Source organism: Trichoplax adhaerens, genomic scaffold, assembly GCF_000150275.1.
Source record: "Trichoplax adhaerens TRIADscaffold_1 genomic scaffold, whole genome shotgun sequence".
In the NCBI taxonomy this organism is placed as follows: domain Eukaryota; kingdom Metazoa; phylum Placozoa; class Uniplacotomia; order Trichoplacea; family Trichoplacidae; genus Trichoplax; species Trichoplax adhaerens.
This window is the reverse complement of record NW_002060943.1, coordinates 12,647,585-12,672,261: the sequence shown is the minus strand read 5'-3', so window position 1 is coordinate 12,672,261 and position 24,677 is coordinate 12,647,585. Positions and strand designations below refer to the sequence as shown.

Here is a 24,677-nt window from a genome sequence, read left to right as displayed (position 1 = left end):
CAATGTATTTACAGAGGTGATAACTAATATTCACACAATAGTACTTTCTGTTACTTTGTGCTAAGCCTTTGGTTATTACTTGGCTATTAATTAGTTCGTAACTCATTAGTGTTGTTTACGCCGTCTGCCATACCAAACCATATAGACAATCGGCTATACAAAAGCTGTATATTTTTAGAGTTGCTTACCTAAGCTGTGCACCGAGTGCAGCCGAGCTAGGGTATATAAAGCCCAGCGCTCTCACTAGCAGTTGAGTTGTCGATTGACCGTGTAGTGTACGCGTGTATTTAGAGTAGTCTTGGATGGCAAGACTACCTTGGTTCAATAAACTATTTAAAAGCCTAAGACTAGTCTACACTTAGCCCGTTGGGGCATACTTGGCTGTTGTAGCCTTAGCATTTGTACAGCTTCAAAGCCCAGGTTTCCTTGTCGTTGGCTGATCACGACAAACATATATCTTGAATGGCAAGATAATAGCATTAGTCTATAATAATTTAGTAGATATCCCGGACCCCATTGATTCGAGTCAACGTAACTGATTGTTTAAGATAATTTTATGGCTACTACACTATCTTAATACTGCACTTAGCTTAGTAGAATCCATCGTATAGAATGTATTACACATTCGATTATCTTGATATTTCAATAAAAACAGAATCCATTACATTAATAAATTTATTTAAATGTTTCAATTTACACACTTTTGTGCACTATAAAGAAGTTTCAACAAGTAATCTTCAGCTGATTTAGAAAGATCATTAGACTGAAATTTTGCATTTAGTGATTTGAAGAAGTCACATACTCATACTGTATCTATAGAATATAATTTATCTATAATATACACTTTTAAGTTACACAAGAAAAGTCAAATATTAAATATTTATATATAATGGAGAGCTAAATAGTTGGCCATGTTTTGTAACGTAATCGTAAGGCTGATTCGTTATAGTTGTGTTAAATTATGATAGCCACGTTTGCACATAACACCAATGAGTGAATAATACTGTGTTGAAATAAGAAGCATTTATGAACTTTTTATATCACTTCGTCATAGGATTAAAGCTTATGTCATATATACCACTTAGATTTTAGATTTTATAAGCATCTAATATTTTAAACCTTGCAAATCTCCAATACTCCGTAAAAAGCTTAAAAGCATTGTTATAAATCTCATCTTGCAGCTATACTCACAGTGCCCTACGTTATTTCGATATCAAACTACTGTTGCTGAATATAATACTCGAACTTTATTCCAAGCCTATTCCTTTTAGATCTGAGTCAAAGTTAAACAAAGACAGTTATAATTCTTCACGAGCGTAAAGTTCTTAATTTTATTATTGGAGATCAGCAGCATCAAATATCATATAGTAAGTATGTTTCATTCTGCGAGAGAAGACAACATACATGGAACTTTAATAGCTGCAAAATTTGTAATGATATTAAAAGCATAATTTCTGAAAAAGATAGGACGGTAAAGCTACGGGATATTTTATGTAACAAACGCAGCGGACATGATTTTGCACAGTTTTCTAAGTTACTTGAAAGAAGTTCAGTAATTACAGTGCAAAAATATGAAAGAAAATTGTTGAAGAAAGCCAAGAATCCAATAGAATCATCGTCAATAATAAATTTAAATATTGATTATGCATTCTAATTGCATAGCAAAAAATTTAAAAGTAGATATTTATGGTTAGTAACATGGATTTCTATTATACAGCTTACAAGGTACGATAAAAAGTATATGCGAATTCCAATAAAGTTAATTACAGTATGATAATAAACTACGTCCACTAGAAAAGCCGTTTAACGCAAGATATTTTTAATATAGTTAAGCACAGAAATTTTATTGGTAAAAAGTTATGGATTTCTCTTTTTCGTTTAACACGACTTCTAGACGACCTCTTTTTTGACTGAGTGGCATTCAAAGTAGCTCAGATATTTAATACTAAACCTTGCAATACAGAATATACTGACACTAATTACATGTAAATAAATTAAGCAAGTTGTCATCTTCTATGATAAGAAATCTTGTTCTATTATCGAACTCTAAAGCTAATGTTGACTAAAGTTTAAAATTTACGTAATTTGTTCTAACCAACGATTAGCGTTATTTTAACTTTACAACAAACCCTCGACCACTACCTAAACGACGACCGGTATCACACGTGCACGACTAGACTACTATGAGATATATATGCTGTAAATCATTTACCCTTTAATATAATAATCACGATCAATAAATCATGTAGGAGAAAATATAAAAATTATCCAATAAATAAAATCATCTTTGAAATAGTGGTTAGCTAAGTTACGAATTATTCAAAAAGTAGCATGAACTTTATCAGTATTAAATTGATAACAGTGACTTTCTTCTCTATATCTATTGAGATTAGTCCATTAAGGCACTCATCAACAGTAAATGTTATATATAAAAGAACATATAAGGCACGAAATAGTTTAAATCAATAATTTAGAATCAAACTAGTAAAAATTTGACGAAGACGTAAGTCCGGCTTTTATCGATATTTTTTAATACAATAGAACTCAATTACAAGCTTTCACCATGCATACGATATTCTATTACAGTCATAATTGTAAAATGTAATCCAAATAAACCATTGGTTGTTGTCCTTGTACACTACGAAATCGTACAGTACTGTATGAACTGATAGATCATCATCTGTCTTATCTAGCATTAATTTCACTATCGCATTAACAACTCTAACAACGGGTAAGTCAAATTCTGACTAATGCGAATGCACTAACAGCACTAAAAGCCGTTAAGTCAACTTCTGGCTTATCTTGGGCTAGTCATATTAATAACAGTGTATTTATCACAGCAAGATATCGTAGTATAATATATAAACTAAATTAAGCATCCGCTTTATTAGTGGAATCCGCAGTATTAATAATTTGCTTGATAATATCTTGACGATCGATTTGTTCAAGCACTTCAATTATACTGTCCTTGGTTGCAGTATATCCATGTTGACTACGCCATCTTGTTAGCCAAGACAAAGCTTTATCGTTTGATGTTTGCTTAGTCAATTCGATATCATCAGTAGCAATGTTAGGATCTAATAATGTTGCTAATTGAACCCAATCATCACCGATCTTTTCCGCAATAATAGTAAAATTTAGCTTAGTATCTACGTTAACAAGACAAAAAAGATACGCGCATGTATTAGAATTAATAAACACAGTAGTAACAGTTAAACTATATTCTATAAGGTAAAAGGTATAAATTTGTCAGGACGTAAACCACATGACGTATATCTCAGCTATCATAGGCTGCACGCTTTAATAAAGACGATCTGAATTAAAAATCATCCTCTAACAGAAGTCACTGAAACTTAATTTCTAACGTAAACAAAGTACCTATTCGCAAGGCGGAGAGGTTTAACTTTTCATCAGTAGTATCCCGGCTATTGCTATTATTGTCATTTTCTGATGTTACGTTCTATTCAAGGATTAGTATAACCCATTAGAAATAGATTATTAGTAGCACTTCAAGTTAATTATTTTAGTATCTACTACAATAAATTTGACGTTGTCCCCAGTCTACAAACCTCTATAGTGCAATATTTAGGCTGTAAATCTATCTGAGTGCTCTCAGGTTTGAGGACAATCGAGCAGAGTTTTTCTAGTTTTTTGTTGGGGTCTTTTACAAGACATAGAAAATTAAGTACATAAAAGGAACAGCTGTTCCAATCTACGATGATAGGTTGAACAATACTGTCCTCTTGTACGCATTGCAGCTCTTCCTCTTTAAATTCGGCGCTATATCGGCCGTTTTCCAAAATAGTACCTTCTAGCCCTGTACTAATAGCTTCAGTGTGGCGAAATTTGGTCGGAATTTGCTCTACAATTTCCGTATTGTCATCGCTCTTTCTTGCGATAACTACTTTCAAACGGACCCTATTTGAACCACGATGAATCTCGGAAAGATAGCACAAGACAGAAACATCTTGCTGATAGCTGGGAAAACTATTTTTATGTAGTAATAATTTGGAAGTATAAACGGTAGCGGTGACCAAGTAATCTGCCAAGCGACTGATCGCTAAAGCAACACACGGACAGCCATTTTCATCCATTCGATGCTGGTAATCAATGTATTCTTCTCTCCAAACATCGCCATCTCTGTTCCGGCTTAATATACGTATATCTAGACACTTAACAGACTCTACACCAAGGTGTTGCGTTACTTCTTCTGCTACTGGCATAGGTATTTGCAAGGTGGTATTATTATTATCAATGTTATAAGCAAGACTTATATTTGGCTCGATCCTAACTATTGTCGATAGAGGAATTAACTGAAAACTAGGTTGATTAGGTATTCCATTAATATAAGGTGCATCGGCATAAAGAGCCGATAAAGTGCATCGAATACTATCTTCTAAGCTTTGCGCAGGTATAAATAGTTGCAGTCCAGGCACATTGGGTACGGCAATGATGGTATCTCGATCATTTTTACATAATTTGGATACTTCAGGAAGTCCTTCTTCCGCTAAAATAAAATCAATTACGCGTTAATAGACTCTACTATTCTAGGCCATAAATACATACGACTTAATGAACTTAATGATTACACAAATTCTGAGAAGAGAATATACTACAGTAGAATAATTCGTATATAACAGTTACTATTTTCAAATTATGCTCCCTTTAATTTTACGTATTTTGTGAAATACAAAATCATGATACAACGTGCCTATTTCAACAATCTCTATCTCACATTACCTGCAGTCATGCCTGGGTAGAGATATCTTTCCAGTTTGATATCGTCTTGATTTTGATATCTAATTCTGGCTTCATGCCTTTTATCAGGCTTCAAATAGTCCGGTTTAACACTCTCTAACATAATTAAAAATCAGATATAAAATTCGTTATAGGCTCGATATTTACATCCTCACGTAACCATAATTACAGTAGTCCAATACTATATATAATACCTGTTAATTGCCGAGTATATCCAACGACGCCATTCAAATTTATAACATCAGTACGAATATCTATCCAAGAATACAGTCTCATACTAACAGACTGTTGTAATTCACCTAGTAGATTATTGTAATACTCGTTAGATTTATAACGCACTTGAAGACCATTCTGAGATTTAATCTTTGTTAATTTGTCGGGTCCTAATATTTTCCATTGAATTTTTGACGCCTTATTTACATTAGTTTTAAATTTTTCAATGTTATCCTCTGATTGAAATATTTTTGCCATATCTTCATAGCATTGAGCTACTTCTAAACTTTCCTCTCCAGTTAGCTTAAGTTCTATACTAAGACATTTATCGAGCATATCCATAGCAGCTTGTCGTTCATCTCTCGAAATGTGTATCACGGCTAGATTACGATAAATTTTAGCAACATCTGAACTAATTTCTCCTTGAATTTCTAATTGTATTTCTAAGGCTTTTATTGAGAATGACTGGGCATCATCATATCTACTTTGTAGCTGATAAATGAGTCCAATATTTTGATAGGTACATGCTGCTTGTAAACATTTATCCCCGCCCAGTCTCTGGCGAATTTCTAGCGATTTTTGATGAGCAGCAATTGCTTTCTCATACTGTCCTTGCGATTGGTAAATGAGGCCGATGTTACTATAGGTATCGGCGATATCAAAATTTTCCTCAGTGATATTTTCTAACTGTAGCATTAAACATTTATCAAGCATTTTAAATGCTTCCGCATACTTTCCTATTGCTTTGTAAACTAATCCAATATTTGAGTATGCCATCGCTAGATCTAAATTGGCATCTTCGTCCAACTCTTCCAATATGCTAATCGATTTCCTACAGTTCGTTAAAGCTTCATCATATTTATGCATTCTGTAATAAACACATCCAATTGAGCCATAAGATTTTGCAATGACGGAATATTTCTCTTCAAGTAATTGCTTCTGAAGAGATAGAGATTGTTGAAAGATATTTAAGGCATCGATAAGTCTTCCTTGCAATAGAAATGTATTAGCAATGTTGTTCCTAACGTAGGCAATAGCTAAATTTTTCTCAGTTAATAGTTGTCGCAAAATTTCTAACGATTGCTGGTATGTCGATATTGCAAGTTCATAATTGCCTTGTGATGTATAGATTATACCAATATTTCGGTAAGAATCAGCAGCATGTAAATTTTTGCCATCTAGTATCATTTTTTGTATTTCTACAGCCTTTTGGTGCATCGATAGGGCATCATTATACTTCCCTTGTCGGTGATAAGCGATACCAATTTTATTACATAGATTAGCGTAATATATATCACTTTCTCCAACCGATTCTTTTACAATGCTACTAGCATTTTGAAAGATTGCAACAGCATCAGCATACTTTCCTTGTAACGTATATATATTGGCAATATTAGCGGAGGCCAAAGCTACTTTAAGGTTGTTATCTCCAAGTACAGATAGCCATATATTCCAGCATTTTCGATAAAACGACAATGCTTGATTATAATCGCCTTGTGTCTCTGACAAGCTGCCCAAGTTACAATAGGTCAATCCTACTGCTAAACTATTTTCACTCAATACTTCCACTCGCATTCTTAAAGCTTTCTCGTACATTGACAACGAATCGTTATAACGACATTGCAATTGATAGATACAACCAATATCATTAAACGTTAATGCTGCATAAACATTATTTTCACCACAAAGTAAAATAGCCACAGTTAACGATTTCTGATACTTTTCAATGCCTTCAACAAAACGATATTGTAGTGCCAAATTCCTACCAACATCGTAATAACCTTCACAAATACCTAAATGATGTGTTTTATAGGTTTCAATTTGAATTGTTAATGATTTCTGAAATAACAGTCCAGCGTACTTGTAATTGTGTTGTTTGTCATGAATTCTCCCAATGTTTCGATAAGAAATACCTACATCTAGCCCATTGGCACCTGTGATGTTTCTCTGAATAGACAATGCTTTCATAAATTTCTCTAGTGCATCTTGATACTTACTGTTCGATTGATAGACATAGCCTATATTATTACAGGCATTTGCAACATCGAAAGAATCTTCTCCAAGGATACTTTGTCGAATTACTAAGACTTTTTCATAATTCAATAACGCTTCATCGTATCGATGCTGCTTTAAGTAGCTATATCCAATGCTATTATAGGAATCGGCAACATTTAGATCATAATCTCCCATTAATTTGATACGAATTGATAACGATTTTTCAAACATTGATACTGCATTTTCCATTTTCCCCTGGAATTGATAAATTTTAGCAATATTGTTAATTGCTGAAGTCACTTCCAACGTATCTTCACCTAGCAGATTGATCAAAATTGCTAAGCTTCTTTTAAACAAGACCAATGACATGTCATATAGTTTTTGATATTGGTAAATGGTGGCAATGTTGTTGTATGATTCAGCAACTTCGACACTAGTTTCACCCACTTTCTGTAATTTAATAGCTAATCCCTTTTCAAGATAGGACAAAGCATTTTCAAACTTGTTTTGACATTTATAAGCAGCAGCTATGTGAGAATAAGAACTAGCAACTTCTAAAGTGTCTTCACCGAGGATATCCTTTCGAATTGCTAACGATTTTTCAAGCAACTTTAAGGCATCGTCATACGATTTAAGTTGTATATCAATTGTAGCAATGCGGTCATACGTTAAAGCTACATCTAGACTCTTTTCTCCTTTTTTGCTTTTACGAATGCTTAAAGCTTTGTCGAATGCTGAACGCGCATCTTCAAATTTATTTTGTAAACTGTAAAGACCACCTATTGTATCATGTATTTCAGCGATTTCGAGATGATCTTCTCCAAGCAGCGCTATTTTAGCGACAAGTGCTTTTTGATGCATTTCTATAGCATCGCCATATCTATTTTGCTTGTTGTAGATGGCAGCGATTTTTTCTCGTAATTCATTTACGTCAACATGGCATTCGCCTGTAACTTTGGTCCTAACTGACAATGCGCGTTTGTATTGATCTAAAGCATCGTTGTACATCTTTAAATTATAATAACTATCGGCGATGCATTTGTGGGTCTTCGCAACAGCTCCATAGCTTTCCGCCCCAAATTTTTGAAATATCTCTAATGACTTTCGATATAAAGGCAAAGCTTCTTCATCCTGGTTTAAATGATGATGAACTTCGCCTACCTTGCCATATAAGCCAGCTACAATAACGTTCGAATCGCCAAAAATGGCTACTTGTTTATTTAACGCTGCTTGAAACATGGGTAGTGCTTCAGCATACTTTTGTTGTCTATCGAAAAATCGGCCCAGATCTTCATAAGTAGCTGCAACATCAATATGATCTTCTCCTAAAAGTCGGATTAAAATCTCTAAAGATTTTTGGTATGCAGGTAAGGCCTCATCAGGGTCCCCAAGTGACACGTATACATTGCCCAAGTTATGATAAGACGACGCAACATCTAAACTATTATCGCCTAAAATATCTAATTGGATGTCTAATGACTTACGGTAGTACATTAAAGCATCTAGATAGCTTGATTTTAGAAAGAAAATGTTTCCTATTGATACATATACTGTTGCAACAGGCAAGCAATTTTCTCCAAGTATTTCCTGTCGAATATTTAGTGATATAAATAGAGACGTGAACGAATCATCTAGTTTCCCATGCGACATATACAGTGTACCTAATAAGTCATGGGCATCAGAAATTAGAACATGTTTCTTTCCTAATATATCCGTTTGAATCTTTAGAGCTTTCTTCATATACTTTATGGCTTCACCAACATCACCTTTCGATTGACTAAGTTTGGCTTTCCATATAAAAATTCGTGCCACTTCGACACATTTCTCGCCTGCTATCGATAGCGCCATTTTCATCGCTTTATCATGACACGAAGTAGATTCAATAAAGCTATCTTGTAAGCTATACATCATGCCTATATGGCCATAGCACAGAGCAAGATCCAAGCTGGCGGTATCATCTTTCAGCAGGCTCATGATCAACTTGAGACATTTCTTATGCATTAGCATCGATAGACTAAATCTACGTTGTAGACAATAGACAAATCCAAGCACATTAAATGACTCTACTAATTCAACACTTGTAACAGTATTCCCCAAGCGTAAGACGTGTTTGTCACGATCGATAACCTTGTATAGCGATTCCTTAGCTTCATCTAATTTTCCAATGATAGAATACGTATTACCAATATAACTGTAGGATAGAGCAACATCTTGGCTATCTTTCCCTTTCAGTTCTAATTTTAATTTCAACGCAGCTTCAAAATCATTGAGTGCATCCTCATATTGGCCTATTTCTTTCTTAATGTTACCAAAAGCATCAAGGCTATGAGCCACACGTAGTTTATCATTTAACTTGACTGCTAAGGTCTGCGACTGATCGCAATAACTGCGTGCTTTATCATAACGATGTTGACGACAATAGGTTTTGGATAAGTTTAAATAATCATCACATAAAGCTTGATTACAGATGTCATTGTTATCATCATCGTTTAGCAATTGCTGTAAGGTTAAGGTACATTGTAGAGCTTGATCGTAGAGGGTCAAACATTGCTGATAGTATCCTCTGACAAATCGTGGATTCGCAGTAGCAAGAATAGAATTGCGCTGTTGAATTACAGCCTCTGCCATGCTGCTACCAATGAAACTTAAAATTATATCAGTTCAATTGCAGCTTTTACTCTAAACACAGATGGAAAGAAATAAGTACGATTTACAGTGTCCCAAGGATTGAAGTTAAGTATGGTATAAATCGCAAGCATGAAGAATCTGTACAGGTTACTAATAAAGTATTAAGAGGTTAACTGATTATTCCAATAGGAATTAGAACTTGAATTTGTACAATCGTGGTCAATTATATGCAGCTACATGTGAGAAGATGTACACGCTACACAACATGGGATGAAGTACGCACAATTTTCACTGGAGAATCCATGCAAGTTACTTATTGAGGTAGATAGAATTTGTTCTGTCGTATCTGTAACTTTAGTATACAGTACAGTACTACCAAAATGATTTTTAACTACACTTATAACTTCAATTTCTTCGTGTGAGGCCTATCATACATCGGGCAACTGCTCATCGTAAAGAAGCATTCTATTTTAGTCTAATAACAAGGTAATGCAAATACTGCTACTATACGTTACTGTACGTCAGGGGACTGTTTATTGCTTAGAAAGTATTCTATAATGGTTTACCAGCAAAGGATTGCAAACTACTGCCATCATGCTGGCATATCGCGTAACGATCGATTGTAATTTGTAACATGATCGCAATCGTGCCCACCGTGACTGCTAAATGTAAGGAGACCTACTCGTTACTCAAATCTAAGATTGCCTGTAACTCTAGTACACCGTACTGCTAAACGATTTATTTCAACTTCAATGGCAATTTGAACTGGTTCGATCGAGGCCAATCATGCATAAAGAGGCAGTTAAGTGCAAGGGAACCCACACGCTACTCAAACTTGAAATGGAAGCCCATCATGAGCCATGAAATTTAAAAAATAGTGCAGCATGGGTAGAGTCAGCATAAGTCACTTATAGCACACATTAATGGAGTTCTATCCTATAGTATCTGTAACTAAACTTTGACAGTTAGTATATTAGAACATTAAAAGACTTTTTCCAACTGTAATGGCACATTAAATTTACTCGAGCAAGGCCTATCCAAAGGCTATCATGCATTCAAGATTTGCAAGCAGACTGCTAAGCCCCACCAAGGCGTAAAAGTAGTAAACGAATGCAACAATCCGCTACTCAATCAATCAATGGACGCCAAATACCGATCTAATTCGACAACCTAAGAGTTCAATACGCAACTTACTTTCTTTCTCTTGTCCTTGAATAGAAATCTTCCTTCCCATTAACGTTGGAAGACGGTTTACTCGTCCAAATTAAACGGAATAGCGTTGTGAAAAATTTTTTCTTGGCCTCGTTGGTTTTCCTGCTTCCACCCAGTCGATGAGGTCCGTCCAACGGTAGATGCAGCAGGATTTACACATGCGCAGATGGGATCCTTGTTCCTTGCCAACTCGCGGTAGCCCATAGCAACCATTATCAGTCGATTGCTCCCGCTAGCACAAGCTTCTCTATGAGAAGTTCTCTCTTGTCATTCCTGTGGAGGAAAGAGTTTTGCGAGAAATGATTATTAATTCGTGGTGAAGGGAATAAAGATTGATTGATTAGCTTGCAGTTGCTCATGTCCTGTGTTCATTCCATGAGTGATTATCAATAGAAACGAAGAGTAGATACATGAGACAATTTTTTCACCTTGCTGCTTGCAATAGTGGCCAATCACGTGAGATTGCTTATTATAATTTGATGGTGAATAATTAGATATACTAGAATATATCCCGCTCAATTATATAATTTATTAATATACATAATAGACATCAAATCGCCAAGAACGACATGGTGCTAAGCTCCATTATCTGGGAGAGGCGAGAAAAAAAATGATTCTTGGCTATTGTCATTATGGCACTATTGATTGTCGTTCTCGTGGATTAGTAGCTATAATAAAGACTTGTATAGCCGACAATGAGGAAGGGTACAAGATAATTAACCGTTGAGAATAGAGTCTTAATTCTCATAGATAGAACTCCTTATACCACCTTGGAGGAGAATGAGCTTTTGACGGGAATTTGGGGACAAGAATTCAATTTCATGACGGCTTCCACCTAGGTACAATAAGAAGAGCTTTAAATTCTTGACTTAAGGAGGGGATAGCTACTAGTCAAAAATCATGACCATTGAAATATTTAAAATATTTAGGATAGGCTAATTGGCAGGAGCAAGGAGCTGTACTTTATAGTATGGATATCATGGTCATCATGACATTGAATGAACGATACTAGAAATCTTAGGATGAATGATTTGTGTTCCAGTCAGTAGAAAAAGTCTAACTGCTAAAAAGTGGAGGGGTAAGAAATCCTCTCTTTTAGTGCAAGATTTAGTAAAATATCTTGATATATGAAGATGATAAGACGTTGTTAAACAACTCTACCTTCCATTTTTCGCTATACTCTTGTAGCATCTTATAATATTCTAACTAATGGTATTGAATAATGAGGATCATTATGGCATCAATGGCTAAGGCGATAACCTTATGATGATTAATAATATTCATTAATAGGGAATAAGTTAAGTTTAGCTGCTAAAAATCAACCGGTATAAGTAAACAGCAGCATGGCTCCTATACAATCGATAAATTGAGAAGGATTCCTGTGATTTCAGCTGTATATACCGTCACTTTCATTTCATGGATTTACACGAAAAATGAGTTGAAATTTCATTCAAATTGCCTTTAATGATGTTGATCAAATGTCAAACTATTATGATTGCGATATCGTTTTCAATAAATAAATCCTTGCATTAATAGAGCAAATCTACCCATTGATGGCCAATGTTAGTAATCAAGCAATAAATCAGAAATAAAATGTTACGTCTTAAGCGGTGTTATTTAAAAACGATAGAGTTACTTGTAGATCTATTAGTGGCTGCCTTATCGACATGGAATTGCAAGTGTTACGTTGCACTCCTATTGTAATTAAAATTATCCCACTAAACTATCTATGCATTAATACGGCACGCTACTATTTACTCCATTAAACAGTTAGATCTCTTGATCATTGGGGTAATTACATTCTAGTCAGTGAAGTAGTATTTAGACCCTACTCAGCGTTACTTATAGTAATCTTGGTCTAAAGCAAGTTTCAGCAACTTCAGTAGCAATCGATGTAATATACCTTTCTGCATCACTGTACATACGAATATTTATAATTATATTATTAAAGAAAGTCTGGTCTAAATCACACGATCATAGAATGATTCGAAAGTTTAAATTATGATGTACTCTATATTACTTTGTCAGATTCTATTTTCTATCTGAATATTATGCTAACGAATTATTCTTTAAAATATCAGTCTTTAGGATAGCAATGGTGGTACTCGGTATGGTAACAAGACATTTAAATGGCTCTCATTAATGAATTGGCAATCCTAAATCAATATTCCTGCACTCTAAATTAATTCTGGCGTGGTCTGGTATGAACTGTTACAATTGAAGTGTGCATAAATTGCTGGTATTACAATAACTATTATCATATCCTCAAAATGATTTTACTCAGCTATAAAATTAAAATTCAAAATGATCCATGCTATCAATAACAATCCAAAAATCTACTCTAATATATATGTATATCCATTCTGCCATCTACAATCTTAAAATACACAAGTTATGATGTCTTAAAATCGATCGCATTATCATTGCGCTACAAAGCGATAACTGTCGTCATTGTAATATGTAATTGTTCATATCCCTACCAGTATAAAATGCTAAGTAGATGCTATCCTTCCGATTGCAATATTCTAATTATCTAAAGTTACTTTCAAATTCATAATGGAACTGTTATCCACAAATATTGTCCTTTACCCATTAATTATCATTACCGTGCTATCAATTATTGCTTATAATCATAATATTATTTGTCCTTACTACGCTCGCCAGAGCCTTTTAAATGAAAGTTGAAAGCTATACAATAAACTTCGCTATTTAAAAAAGAAGTATATAAATTGCGTTTAAATATTATTTCATAAACTTTAAATTGATAAATCTCAGTTGCAAAGACTATCTTAAATTCAAAAACTATCATTGAAAATTTCCGTAAATGACTTATTTGGCCATTACATACATACAATACCTACTGTATTAACTGTGCTGGAGCAAGACCATAAGATACTTAATAACGCAATACATGATGTCAATGGATATTCTCACCGTGTCAAAGTAATTACTTTTACTTACACGATTAAATTCTTTGGTCTACTTTCTAGTTGATAATTTAAATTACAACAACTATCAATTTCAGTAATAGTAACATGAACAACTCACTAATAATAATAGCATATCGATAAATTTCACAATATTAACAACTACAACATATAGCTTTATTATCTACTGTGAATCGTTGAGAGCGTTCAATAAATTAATAAACTTATCGTACTGTTAATGCTTACAAATTTGAGTACATGAGCAGTATACTAGGATTGAAATAATTTGAATTGGTAAGTACTTGTCTAATTAATTATAGGCGCTAAATTAGAAATACCAGATTTTGTTCTAACTAGACTCTTGTAATCTCAAAATTTTTAATATAGATTAGCTACGCAAGATGATATCAAATACATTCTTGCGATACCGTATTATTTCATTTTGCGACAAAAGAATCTGTAAAGTACATTAAACGCATTTACTACTCTTTAGAGTTGACGAGAATTGGAATGATTCAAAAATTAATTCACAAATTATATTATTCCTATTTTGGACATGTTGAATATAGTAGTAGAAAACAACATAGCAAATACAAGGACAAACTACCAAAATTATAAGACACAAACAGTATTGAGTGTTAGTTATAATATTAGCAATTAATAAGTGATCAAACAGCTTGCTTAAGTAAAAGTTTGTTTAAAATATTGTTAAGCACTATTTATGATTATTCTAAAATGATAGTAGTTTTCATTTTGGTTAATTCGTTATGGTCGTTTGCAATGATCAGATATGACAGAAACTTTACTTTGAAGTAAAATTCCATAATTCTGCTACCGTATAATTAAATGAGTAGAAAGATTCCAAAATTATTAATTATTTAAAATGGTCAGTTGCTGGGAGAATGTTGAGAATTTATTACCGTAATTATAGAAATAGCCAACAAAAATATAAGAAGTCGGAGAAAAATACTTTACGAAAATCATAGTATTTATAATGCAATGAAGAAGGAGGATTACGTAGTTTTCAGACATAAAAAGTGATATTGGCCGCTTTCTACCTTACTATAAAAGTGTATCAGATCAATATTAGTAATGCTAAAATCGAATAAATAAATGCAAATACTGAAAACAAATTGAAAAGATTAGGGATAGGGTTAAGATTTATTATTCTAATCCTGTGATTTAGACATTGCTAATAATCTTCAGAACCAATTTCTTGCGATATCTCTTAATCAGTTTCTAAATAAAATAGTATAAGCGTAGCATTCTAAATTATTCTAGTAATAAAGTTGCATTATCCAGTCCTTTATTATGTAATCATTATGCTAAATTGCAACTGGTTTACTTTCATAAAATAACACCACGAACTAATATTACTGTAGTGTCTACGAAAGTTGTTTTAAAAATAGCGCATTTATATATCTTTATATAGATATATCTAGAAAATTTATTAGTCTATTACGATATTAAAATAGCTCACTATTTTATTGCATTAAATCATAACTTATTTAATATGAATTGAACGGTACTGAATAGTATGACTCCACTTTAGCAAATTGTTTTCAATAAAAACATATCACTACACGAAAATATATAAATTACCTGTGGCTAAGAACTTTTGTAAGTCTTTTTCATCCAATCCATCTGGCTGTAAAATTGAATTATTGAAAAAAATTACTGTCGATTCCATGGAATAAACAAATCGAGTTTAAAACCAATATAAATCTTGAACCGAGCTTGTAATACTTTAACTTACTAAAAATATAAAACTTGACAAAGCCTCAATTGGCCGGCAATTTATTCCTTTGCTTTGAACAATTATTTGACAAAGATCACCAGGAAAATTGACTGTATCAGAAAGTTGACATCGATAGGAAATCACATAGCTATTTCTAGCATTCCAGTTAATGCAGATATCCTTAATCTTATCTCTTGAATCAACTGAATTATGAATCAGATAACTGGACAGAAATTTAATCTGATAATAACCATTCCTTAAGCGAGTAACATCTTCCATATCATTTACTAATTCATGTAATTTAATCGTTTTAAGCCGGTTAGGTTGGTATTTAATGCCTTTTCGTGTAATAACTATGTCCACAAAAGCTGTCCCTTTGGTCGTAATGGACAAAAATACCTGAAAATCGATTTGCTGTTGTAATGTAAGATCAACAAAAGGCTGACTAGAAACAGCAGATTCGTCAAATAGAGGTTTTGGTTGGTTTATTACAGCGCAGAAAAATCCACAATGATTGATTTTGAAAAGATTATGATCTTCTTCTATGTTTATTAAAGCATTTTTTAAATTTTTAGCTGACCATTCTATATATAGACTCGTTCCATGGTATAGTTGTATTGAATTTTTCTGCTCAGACTTAGGCAAATTAGATGGTTTCAATTGCATGGACTGAAGAACTGGTAGTTGTAAAGTCGGGTATTTATCATTTATTATAAACTGTAAATTATTAGGTTCAATCCTGATTATTGGGGATAGCAACGTTACATTAATATTTTTAATGCCATAGGCATATAAAGAATCTGCATAATAAACAGTTACCATGATCTCTGTGTCTGTTTGTAGACATTTTGCTGGGATTATTAATTCGAAGCCAGATAAGGTATCCATTTTAATGATATTATCTTTATCAGCTTTGCATAGAAATTTCACATTGGGATATTTGGTCACAACTGCATAAAATATATAGTATTAATATAATTCACGTAATGTTTATTTTTTGATCTATATCGTGAATGTATCAAGTGAGATTAGCTAAGATGGAGATTGTTCCGAAAGTGATAAGATTCTGAATGAACTAAGAGTAATACATAAATATAATTGGTGAATAAAGTAATCTGTAGACATACCTTCATATCGCTCGTTAAGCCTTAGTACTGCACGTCGCTGTAGCTGGTAACCGATTGCCTTGACCTTTTCTAGTGAACTTGCAATCAAAGTGGAGACTAACTTATAAAATTGTAACTGGCCTATGCATCTTAGCAATATTAAAACATATATTTCATCTCTTTGTTGGGTTAAAGATTTTAAAGACACCAGCTGTTCTTGTACAGAAATAACCAATTCATTCCGAATGTACTTAGTGAGTTCATTGAATACGTCAATATCGGTCCAGTAATCGGGCAAAATGTCGCTAATTATTTCGTGAATATCACAATCAGCCAAAATTAATTCCAGATCACTTTCTAGAAATTTAATAGAGCCTCAGTTATCAGTACATGCAAAATTCTCTAATTTGCATTATGCATCCTTAGCTAATAGCGAAGTCGTAAGTCTTAAAAGCGTAGCGCTGTGGTTAACAACAGTTTGGTTAAATATAAAATATATATTTCTCTAATAGCTCGCTAATATTATAATTAAATTGGTTTTTCTTATAAGGCATTAAGTTTTACATTATTTTCCTATTAACTTCTCTTATAGCAAAAGTTATAATTACCTTTTTCAGTACAGTAATCTAAAATTGGTGAATGGTCAGCTCGATTCTGATAGATACTTTTTGCTATTTCATGAAAGTTATTGCTTGCATCTGTACCATAAGTTATTAAATCATTAATACATATTCCATGGTACATTATTTCATGATATAAAAAACCATATGCATAAATTGATTCAAATTACTTACTCTGATTAAAATTGTTTAAGATACGCTATTGTGCGGACACTTACCATCAGTATTGTTATCTTCAATTTGGCATCCATTGTTTCTGACTCGGGTGGCTTGGGATCCTATAAATTTTTACGTAAATTAATGGTTTAAAAGGTTAATATGAGAACATCATAACTTTAAAAGATACAGATATCGGTTTGATTATTATCGGACAAGGTACACCAGAAAGCTGTTACAAATCAAATTCGCATCAGAATAGATGCGACGTATTTTATTAACCGTCTTCCTGTGAATAAGAACTGATTTTTAATATCTTGCAATGAAGTTTAGTTATATTGGTAGATATCACCCTATTGCCACATTACCAAATCTTGAGTTACTTAATAAACTTCGATACAGCATATACACAAAACTATTAAAAATATCGTGCCCCAAATATTTTAGTTAGAATTTTTTGTTTAATGATTCCTTTCACTCAAATTCGGCGAAATCAATCAGAATATCATTACTGATCATTAGCAAGGGCAAAAGCGAATCACTACATAATGGAACAAAAAATTCGCATACGTATAAGCTGAAAGTTTGGCCTTAATTATTTAACGCTACTTTTACGCAATTTTTACTTACAGTTCAGATTGTTACATATAGTGCTAATTTAATACAATTATTGAATAGAATAGTTATTGATCGTTCTTTCTATACAGGTGAGTGGTGTAGCCATCGTGCTTCGGTCAATCTTTAAATGTAATACTGAAGGTAGATTGCTTTCGAGGCAATCATTCCATTATTGCCGATACTTACTGTTAATAAACATTAACTAAGACAAATTTAAAGCTAAGCTTAAGGCTGCTCCTTGCTACCCATTTTCTGTTTTTATCCTGCAACTTTCTAATCTAATATTTCCAGATAACTATTTGGTCTATTTGAACATATTACTGCCAGGAAGGGTAATATCCTTTAATAACTATTGACCTAAATAGCCTCACTGCAAAACTATAGAAACATATATCCTATTTAGGTCTAATTCAGGATCGAGAAATCCCTATATTATCAAGGGCACTTACCATTTTGATATTTTATAAATTCATTAGCCGATGTATAGCATTTCTTAATTTGAGATTGATCAGTGTCTTGACAATTTATAGAGTCGACAGAGATAGGTTCTGTAAATTTTTTACTGGTAGACTCCGTTAGATGATGATCATCTTGCTGATATGATTCGTTTGTATGAGTTTGCATAAAATTAGGAACAGTTGGAATAAATGAATGTTCCGATGATTTATCGTTCATATTAATATCAAATCGGCCTCAGGTCCATTTTTCTTATGCATCCATCAATTTTCAAAATTTAGTAAAGCGAAGGGAAACACCGCTGGAGATTAGCAATGCGGAACGATTCGAATGTTGCAACGTTGAAATTGCTCTCTAGATTAACTTCTATAGCATACTGTAAGTTAAATATTATTGTTTTTCTAGTTTGGCCTTGAGCAGTAGCACAATTCTTTGATAATCTTTTGGACAATAGTAAATTATTATAATTATAAAAGCTATAATAATAACGTTAGGCCCATTATTTAGTATTTGCTTATCATTAACAATACAGGACCTTTAATCACTGCTTACGGCATATGGATAAAGTATTATATACTCTACACATCTGTTATTCCCATCGAACTTTCTATAAAGATATTTTTTCATTCCGATGATATTTCATTGTTCCGCCAAATGCTATACCACTGTTTCATTGTTCCTTATTAGTGCATTGTGAATATCATTACTGAGAATTAAAGAATCGTTACGCTATTAAGAGCTAATCAACAAGTGACTGAATAAATCTGGTAACTATTGCCTTATTCCGTAGCTAGATAAGCGATAAACATACGCATACGAGTATTCTTTTTATAAGCGTATAACCTAGTACCTTACGCTCCATGTGTTAATAAACGATATAGTTAACCTAGCAAGTGGCAAGTGAATCATTTTGATAGCTTTTTCAAATAGTACTGGTGGATTATACTCGTTTAAATTTTTTAATATAGTATGGATATTGATGGGCGACGACAATATGTTCGTACAGTTTGCAGTGATATTAGAATGCATTCCATAAATTTTAGTCATAGCAGAATTTTTTTGTTTTCATCGGCGCGATTTACTCATTGTGCAATTTGGCACAGCTATAATTACAATTAGAACGCGGATATTGAAATACGTTTGAGTTTATTGTTATGATTGTAATCTATAACGCGGTTATTAGCGTCAAAGTTTGCTGTGGTCAATGAATTAGATTAAAAATTATGACCGCTCTAGAGCTCTTATCGATTAAATATTTCTTCATCGTGCAACGTAATTACTACCCTGTAACAAATCTCCTTTGCAACTAGAAAACGGGTCTTAAACACTATCTTCACTAGTACTCGTGTTCCCAACTAACTTAGGGACCTATCGTAGTTGAACTAACTCTCAGCTATACAAATAAGTTACTAATGAGTAATAGGTATAAATACTTCACTTTATTTTCGTTAATCTTAGTCGTAAAATGTACTAGAGAAAAACGCAATATTCTTAGCAATAATAGTTAAAAGATCCTGCAAGTGACTAACTGGAACTGAGCAGCTAAGCTAGTACTCGGCTTTTTATAGTCTCGGCCAACGCCGATGGTGCACTTGTGAATATTCTTGGCATAGCGACTAACACTGTACGGTATACATATCCTAGTATAAGGTATAGTTTTGGTAATCGTTTAATAATAGAATCTTATATATGAACTACTCATGCTTATTCTCCAGTAATTATGCTTAGTGCTTAAATGTTTATCGGTACTTAAATGTTCAAAATCACTTATAATTCTTCTATTCGCAGGTTGAAATTTTTACTAAAACTAGCAGATAAAAAAGACATCATTTAAAGTAAAATAAATATTTGTTAACTATAACGGTCAACCTAATCACTAATTATTCTCGAAGTCAAAAGTTTGGTACATACTGATTTCTTAATAGTGCGTAAAACAATAATTCTAATCAACAAATTGAGGCATCTGGCATTGATCACTAAGTTGCAGTAGTTACTTAGACAACAATGTAAATAAATGTAAATTAGTCACATTAAAATTTTATGTTTGTCTAAGTCGAAATATACTGTTATATGAAAAGTAGTATCAGTTTTAACGCTAAATGCTGCAATTTAAAGAGTACAGAGAAATTCTTAGTCGGAATAGACTCCACAGTGATAATTATATGACTACTACAGCTAATTGATTGCCAAAGTGGCTGCACAATGTCACTTGATCATATATGTAGATTTATTACAACTACATTATGGGAAGGGATAGTTAGGGTATCAGATAAATAAATATTTTACTTATAAATTGGCTTTCAAAGTTGGTGGTATGCACGTTGACTTATGGCCCGAATTATTCATTTGACACATATTAGTCATATGGCACCGACTAAGTATGTAGTTTAGATTTCTGCGCTAGATCACAAATAACAGACACGATTTTAGCGCTATGCGCGAAAAAAATAAGTTCTTTATTTGTAGTAGCAACCCCTTTATCTACAACAGATCAGTATCTAACGTAGTCCATATGGTATATCATCATAATGCACATGCAAGAGTATATTTCAAGACCATGATATAAACGGTACAGTATTTTGTGGACGCCGTATGTTATTAAATTGGATACTTATTAAAATCCCATACGAGATAAATATTTTTGCCTATAAACGATTTAACAATGAACTATCTAAGTATATGCACATTGGTGATACTCTCAAACACTAGGATATTGATAATGCTTACGCATCCTAGCTATAGTAAATATTAGTAGGGAAGCAGTAATTGCTTCTTCTTAGCAGAATGGTTGATGCTTTATGTCCATCAAGATCTCTGTCTGAAGAAATCACTTCTGAATCTTATTGGAAATTCTAATGTAATTCCTTTGGATTGTTGATATCAGATCTACTTATCTAGAGATAAAATCTTTTCCCAGAAGTGCGGTAGTGTCCGATTCGTGTTCGGTATTATAATTAATATTAGGCGCTCTTGATGAATGAAATTATGCGAAAACGAAATCTATTGCAATAAGAGTACTTTATTGAGGTAACATGATGTTTGCTATACAAGTATCAACTTGATAGTAAATAATACAGCATAATCGTTAGTACATTACTAGAAGAACCAATAGAACTATGCCAAATAACTCATTAGTCGCTTTTTATAATATTAAGGTTAACTAGTAGTAAAGTTACTTACTACGGCATTGTAGACTATTAACCATAATTAGTATAATGTATGGTACAGCTTTGTGGCTCTATATTTATCATAAATCTTCTTTAGTAGCTCCTAGTGATAGACTATTACAGAAGATTCTATGTTAGAAAACAGATGACTATATGCGAATAGAATAAAGAGTTGAGTTACTATTGATGCTAGAAGGGAAAATAGATAAGTACCCGTAACTCATTTATTAGAATATGATTAGTTCATCGTACTTTGGCTGATAGAAATAATGTCAACGTAATAACTGTAGCAGTTATTATGTCGGATTATAGATAGTCTGTAGTAAAACATTGCTAATGGTAATAGCCTAAATAAATGTAAAATAATGTAAAATGATGCTAAAGCAAATTGTGGCTGCAACTGCTGCAAAGAGTATGTAAACAGCCAACTTTAAATTATTTGGTTGTTCTGCCTAGAAGCCTTTCAAGTAATTGTATTCAGCTAGAGTACAGCTGTACGTAAGTTATATTTATATATAGGACTAACAAAATTCTACTTTTCTACGAATTTTAGAACTTCATGATCGGTTATATCCTAACAGTGAAATAATGAGACTTTAAATAGACGCTGTTTCAGAATTATAATCATCAATATAAAAATGACCTTAGGACAGACATCAAGTAGTAGCTATTTAATGGCTTTGATAAGTTTCATTAGACCCTTCTTATGTCGATGTGGTTGTTTATTGTTTTATGTATTATTAGATCTTCTATGTGATCGATTCGCTTCGATAGCGTATTTATGAATAAGTGATATTGTTTTAAAACATTTTATTTGCTAATTCATGTGCAGCAAGTGAAGATCACGATTGCCTTGACCAAGTACTTCATTATTAACACTAAATTCTGATGATTCTAAGATTATAAAATTATGCCATCTATTCCAGCAGGTTAACTATGCTAAACGGTATACTTAACTGACGGTTACCGCATACAAATATAAATTATGGTGCATACTAAGCTGAAAGTACAGTGTACGCTGTAGCACTTGCAAAGTTGTGCAGATCGTTGTAATCCTCTGCAGACAATTTTATAACGACACAAAATAATCTCTGAAACTTGTTTTCTGGCAATATATTTGTAATGTATCGAATCGTAGAAAATATGTTACAAAATACAGCGGAATGAAATGGAAATCAATAGTTTGCTGCTGCTTCTCTTAATTTCTTCCCAAATTTCTGAACAGTTGTGACAGAATTCTCGGTAAGTACATCGCAAAATTTCTCAAAATCTTCTCCGCTCCTTTCCTTCTTTAGTATAGTTAACAGTTGGTCCCGTTTATCTGAGTCATGCTTCAAGATCTTCAGTTCTTTACCTTGATGATCACTTATAATTCCATCATTTTTCAGTTGTCCTATGATTTCGTCTACAGGGACTATTCTACAAAATTCTTTGCTACGGTCACTTAATGCTTTTTGGGCTAGAATTAGATGCAATAAAAAATATTTCACTTGAGCTGTTAATATAATCCTGTATAGTAGGAGTTTAAGTTTAATCGTTCTGACCATCAATTTGACTAAACTATTACAGATCAGTTGCAAATCAACTTAACGCAACAATATTGAAACATATAATTAGACTAAGCGACAGAGCGATTTCTGAGAAGCTTCCGTAAAAAGAGGTATTCAGATTAGTTTATTATTCAAAAGTGCTGTTCGTTATTGAAAAGATTGCTACAGGTTTTCGGGGTTAAACTTGATAGTTAATGCTAATAGACCATCATTCTACGTGACCTGTATCCTATTTGAATCGATCGGACATTGAATAGCACTTGAGATCAGAGGTCGTAAAGTAATTCAACAATGCGGTAAGAGTAGACTACTGTGTGTAATCCGTTACTCAAGATTGTACCATCAATAATCTTGCAAGTAAATGTATATAGTGCATATAAAATTTAGAACAAATTTGATACTGTGGTACTACAAGAGCTTTCAACCAGCGTAGACTGGTAAGGTAAATATTTGAAATCGCCTTTCTTTTGATATATCCAATTGTACAAATTAAGAATAAAGCGCCTAAAGATACAAATCGTTATAATTAAGGACCTTCCTTTGTATGAAAGTCAATTACCGTAGCAAGTTACTCACTAATTGTTATCTGTGACGCTATAATTATACCATAGTATTCGGTCGTTGGAACTGAATTATTTGGTGATATAGCTAATCTCGCCTCTTAAGTTAGTAAGTGGCGTTCTCCGCAAGGATTGGCGTGTGTAGACTACTTTGTTACTAGTGGTGTGTGACACTAATCAATATAATTGATTAATCTTAATCTATACCCCGATGAGAACTAGGTTTAGTAGTTGTGGCACTAAATTTACAACTGAAAAGTAAAATAGAATCACGGATAAAAATTTCACGAAATACAGTGATATGCATGTTACGGCCAATGCCCGACATCTGGCCATCACTATCATCCATAATAATAATATACAGTATAGATTAACATAAATACGTGTATCTGATTCGGTCAATGTGCACCATTTGTGTCAAGTGTGTAGCAACGGTAGATTGTATTAACTACAGTATTCATTTCGCGGTTAGGTGGTGTATTTTTATTTGTAAACTAGTATTTATCAATTTTACTAAATGTAAGTAAGAATCATCCAGGCTTATCGTTCGACCAACAGGTAGGTTTCGTTTTGATAGAATTGCACTGTGTCAACAGGTAGGTTTAGTTTTGATAGAATTGAACTGTGTCAACAGGTAGGTTTAGTTTTGATCGATTTGGATTGTATCAAAAGTGCCTTCAAAACTAAACCTACCTGTTGGCTATAGCCTATAATGTCACCGGAAAGTAAGTCTTTCAGATAGCCCATCTTTCTGTCCATCCATAGCCGCCGTTCGTATACGTACAGTACAGTACTGTACACTAGTGTACAGTGTACACTACACTACAGTATACACTCAGCCATTTTATAATTACTGAATGACTGGTTTCAGCAACAGGTACTATAATATACAGTAAGTACAAAATGCCGGAGATTACTGTAGCTGCAAGCCCGTCGCTGCGCTGACGGTTTTCTTTTTTACAATAATTTAACT

General features: G+C 33.2%; 3 protein-coding genes across 3 annotated transcripts; all 3 read right to left on the bottom strand.

Moving 5' to 3' along the window:
- Nucleotides 1–2,871: 2,871 nt before the first annotated feature.
- On the bottom strand, nucleotides 2,872–9,594 carry TRIADDRAFT_52784 (uncharacterized protein; the record flags this gene model as incomplete). The annotated part of the gene is made up of 5 exons (XM_002108337.1): nucleotides 2,872–3,149; nucleotides 3,379–3,460; nucleotides 3,570–4,507; nucleotides 4,741–4,854; nucleotides 4,953–9,594. 5 exons carry the CDS (start codon nucleotides 9,592–9,594, stop codon nucleotides 2,872–2,874), a joined length of 6,054 nt encoding a protein of 2,017 aa, XP_002108373.1.
- A 5,486-nt stretch (nucleotides 9,595–15,080) lies between these two features.
- On the bottom strand, nucleotides 15,081–18,646 carry TRIADDRAFT_52783 (uncharacterized protein; the record flags this gene model as incomplete). The annotated part of the gene is made up of 7 exons (XM_002108336.1): nucleotides 15,081–15,118; nucleotides 15,336–15,381; nucleotides 15,490–16,421; nucleotides 16,599–16,934; nucleotides 17,186–17,275; nucleotides 17,416–17,475; nucleotides 18,421–18,646. 7 exons carry the CDS (start codon nucleotides 18,644–18,646, stop codon nucleotides 15,081–15,083), a joined length of 1,728 nt encoding a protein of 575 aa, XP_002108372.1.
- Nucleotides 18,647–22,769: 4,123 nt separating this feature from the next.
- On the bottom strand, nucleotides 22,770–24,451 carry TRIADDRAFT_52782 (uncharacterized protein; the record flags this gene model as incomplete). The annotated part of the gene is made up of 2 exons (XM_002108335.1): nucleotides 22,770–23,053; nucleotides 24,394–24,451. 2 exons carry the CDS (start codon nucleotides 24,449–24,451, stop codon nucleotides 22,770–22,772), a joined length of 342 nt encoding a protein of 113 aa, XP_002108371.1.
- Nucleotides 24,452–24,677: the final 226 nt, after the last annotated feature.